The following is a 3,001-nucleotide window of genomic DNA, read 5'->3' as shown; positions in this document are numbered from 1 at the left end:
CTGCACTTGCAGTCGAGAGTAATAATCGTGGAGCTTCACATGGTACAAGTAGTGGTGGTAGCAAGGGGTAATTTACTAGAAACTCTTTAGATAGTTCAAGGGCAGTAAGCACATGCCATCATTGTGGCAAACCAGGGCACATCCAACGTTTCTGTTAGAAACTTTATGGCAAACCTCCTCATAAGAAGTTTGCTAATTCTGCTACAGTTGATGATCCTTCTCAGTCTAGACAATCTAAGGGTAAGATGGTCAAGTTGATTAATGAAGAATTTTCATGGTATAATCAGTTTCAGACTCAAGCTCCACAGCCTTATATTGGTACTCTTGTTCAGAGAGGTACTTCCAGTGCATATCTCTCTTCTTCTCGTCCCTGGATAATTGATTCAGGTCCATCGGATCGCATGTTTGGTGTTTTAGGTATATTTTCTTCTTTCAAGGAATCCTCTACTAATGTAATGTTGGGCAATTGTTCAATTGTTAAGGTCAATGGCATTGTCACTGTTTGTCTTAATTCTTCCTTATCGTTATCATCAGTTCCTTACTTGCCGCAGTTATCGTTTAACTTTCTGTTTGTAAGCAAGTTCACACACGCTGACAACTATTCTGTAACCTTTTATTCTAACTTATGTGTTTTTCAGGACCGTATAATGAAGAAGATGCTTGGTAGAGGTCATAGAGTTGAGGGACTATACCTTTTTTAAGACAATTCTCCTTATATAGCCTATTTGGGTACTCTTGACTCCTCATCAGGTTCACTACTGGTTGGGCCATCCATCTTTACAAAGTTTATAGAAGCTTGATCCTAGTTTTAATTCTCTTTCTAGTTTAGAATGTGAGTCGTATCAATTTGAAAAACTACATCTGGTCAGTTATCCTCCTCGGGTCAATAAACGGTCTGCATCCCCTTTTTCTTTGGTTCACTCGGATGTATGAGGTACTTGTCTTGTAACATCCAAGTTAGGTTCTAAGTATTTCGTTACCTTTGTTGATGACTATTCTAGAATGACATAAATTTATTTAATGAAAAATTGTTCTGAGTTATTAGCTATTTTTTGTGCCTTTGTTGGTGAAATTCAAAATCAGTTTAATGTGACTGAAAATTTTACAAAGTGATAATGCAAAAGGGTATTTTTCTAATCCGTTTTCTCAGTTTATGGCTGATTGTGGTATTATTTATCAGTCTTCTTGTTCAGGTACTCCTCAATAGAATGGAGTGGCTGAAAAAAAGAATCGTCATTTGATGGATGTTGCTTAGTCACTTATGTTTGAAATGAAGGTAGCCAAATACTTTTAGGTTGATGCTGTTCTCACTGCTTGTTATCTTATTAATTGTTTGCCTTCTTCTGTTTTGAGTGGTGGTATTCCTCATTCTTTATTATTTCCCTTTCACCCACTTTTTGTTCTTCCTCGCATTTTCGAATGTGTTTGTTTTATTCGTGATCATTGTCCAAGTTTAACAAAGTTGGATTTTCGAGCTCTTAAATGCCTCTTTTTGGATTACTTACGTACCTACAAGGGATATTGGTGTTAGTATCCTGCCTTTCAAAAATACTTTATTACTGTTAGTGTGTCCTTTAGTCCACACCCTATCCAAATGAGTTATTTGTTTTCTCTGAGTTGGATGATGATCTTCCACATTAATGTTACTAACATTTTTTTACAATGGTAGAAGAGTTACCACCACCACCTCCTCCATCGGTTGCTCTATAGGTTTATACTCGTGTTCAGAAAGCATCAGGCTCCCCCTCTCTATGGCACCTACCTCATCATCTTCGTCTATGGATCCTACTCCAGGTATTCCACTCTCTGATTTAAATCAACATATTGCACACCGTAAGGGTGTTAGGAGTTGTACCCAACATCCTATTGCTGATTTTGTGTCTTATTCTGGCATGTTGTCTTCTTTTTATTCCTATCTTTCCACTATTGTTTGTCATCCTGTTCCTAAGAACCTTGTAGAGGCATTATCTAGTCCTAGATAAAGGACAACAATGGAAGACAAATTGCTTGCTTTGCAAGAAAACCAGACTTAGGATCTTGTACCATTGCCTCCTGGCAAGAAGGCTATTGGTTGTCATTGGGTTTATGTGGTTAAGGTTAACCCTGATGGGTCTCATGCTTGTTTGAAAGCTCGGTTGGTTGTGAAGGGGTGCGCCCAGGTTTATAGTGTTGACTATCAAGATACCTTTTCTCCTATTGCCAAATTGGCTTCTGTTTGTCTTTTGATTTCTCTTGTAGCTTCATCTCATTGGCCGTTGTTTCATCTTGATGTGAATAATGCATTTCTTCACGGAGATTTGCATGAGAAGGTGTATATGGAGAAAACTCCAGGGTTTGTTGCTTAAGGGGAGTGTGGAAAGGTGTGAAAGCTTAAGAAGTCCTTGTATGGGCTGAAACAATCTCCTCGGATTTGATTTGGTAGGTTTACTGATGTGGTTTGTGCATTTGGGTTGTCAAGGTGTGACAATAATCATTCTGTGTTCTATCGGAGGTCTGGTGTAGGGAGGATATTTCTGATTGTATATGTTGATGACATTGTCATTACTGGAGATGATGTTGAAGGAATCCAAAGTTTGAAAGCACATTTGCAGCACATTTTCAAACTAAGATCTAGGAAGGTTGAAGTACTTTCTAGGGATTGAAGTTGCTCAGTCAAGAAAGGGAATTTCCTTGTCTTGGAGAAAGTATATTTTGGACTTACTTACAGAAACTGGTATGTTAGGGACCAAACCCTTTAGCACTCCAATGGATCCAAGTGTAAAAGTTATGTCTGAAGGAAGTGATGTGTTAGAAGATCCTGAGAAATACAGGATGTTGGTGGGAAAGCTGAATTATTTGATAGTGACTCGACTTGACATTGCATTCCCTGTTAGTGTTGTGAGTCAGTTTCTTTCATCTTCATGAACTTCACATTGGGATGCTATTTGTATTCTGAGTTATCTCAAAAAATCTCCAGGTCGTGGTCTATTGTACTCTGCTCTTGGACATAATCGTATTGAAG

The 3,001-nt window shown here is 38.3% G+C and overlaps 1 protein-coding gene across 1 annotated transcript; it reads left to right on the top strand.

The window, feature by feature from the left end:
* Nucleotides 1-245: 245 nt before the first annotated feature.
* Nucleotides 246-2,642, top strand: LOC122059147. Its single transcript, XM_042621834.1, has 4 exons — nt 246-572; nt 639-669; nt 2,239-2,332; nt 2,423-2,642. The coding sequence occupies exons 1-4, from the start codon at nt 246-248 to the stop codon at nt 2,640-2,642; spliced, it is 672 nt and encodes a 223-aa protein (XP_042477768.1).
* Nucleotides 2,643-3,001: the final 359 nt, after the last annotated feature.

Source organism: Macadamia integrifolia, chromosome 13 (assembly GCF_013358625.1).
Source record: "Macadamia integrifolia cultivar HAES 741 chromosome 13, SCU_Mint_v3, whole genome shotgun sequence".
In the NCBI taxonomy this organism is placed as follows: domain Eukaryota; kingdom Viridiplantae; phylum Streptophyta; class Magnoliopsida; order Proteales; family Proteaceae; genus Macadamia; species Macadamia integrifolia.
The sequence above is the reverse complement of the archived record's forward strand: the minus strand, read 5'-3'. Positions and strand labels throughout refer to the sequence as shown.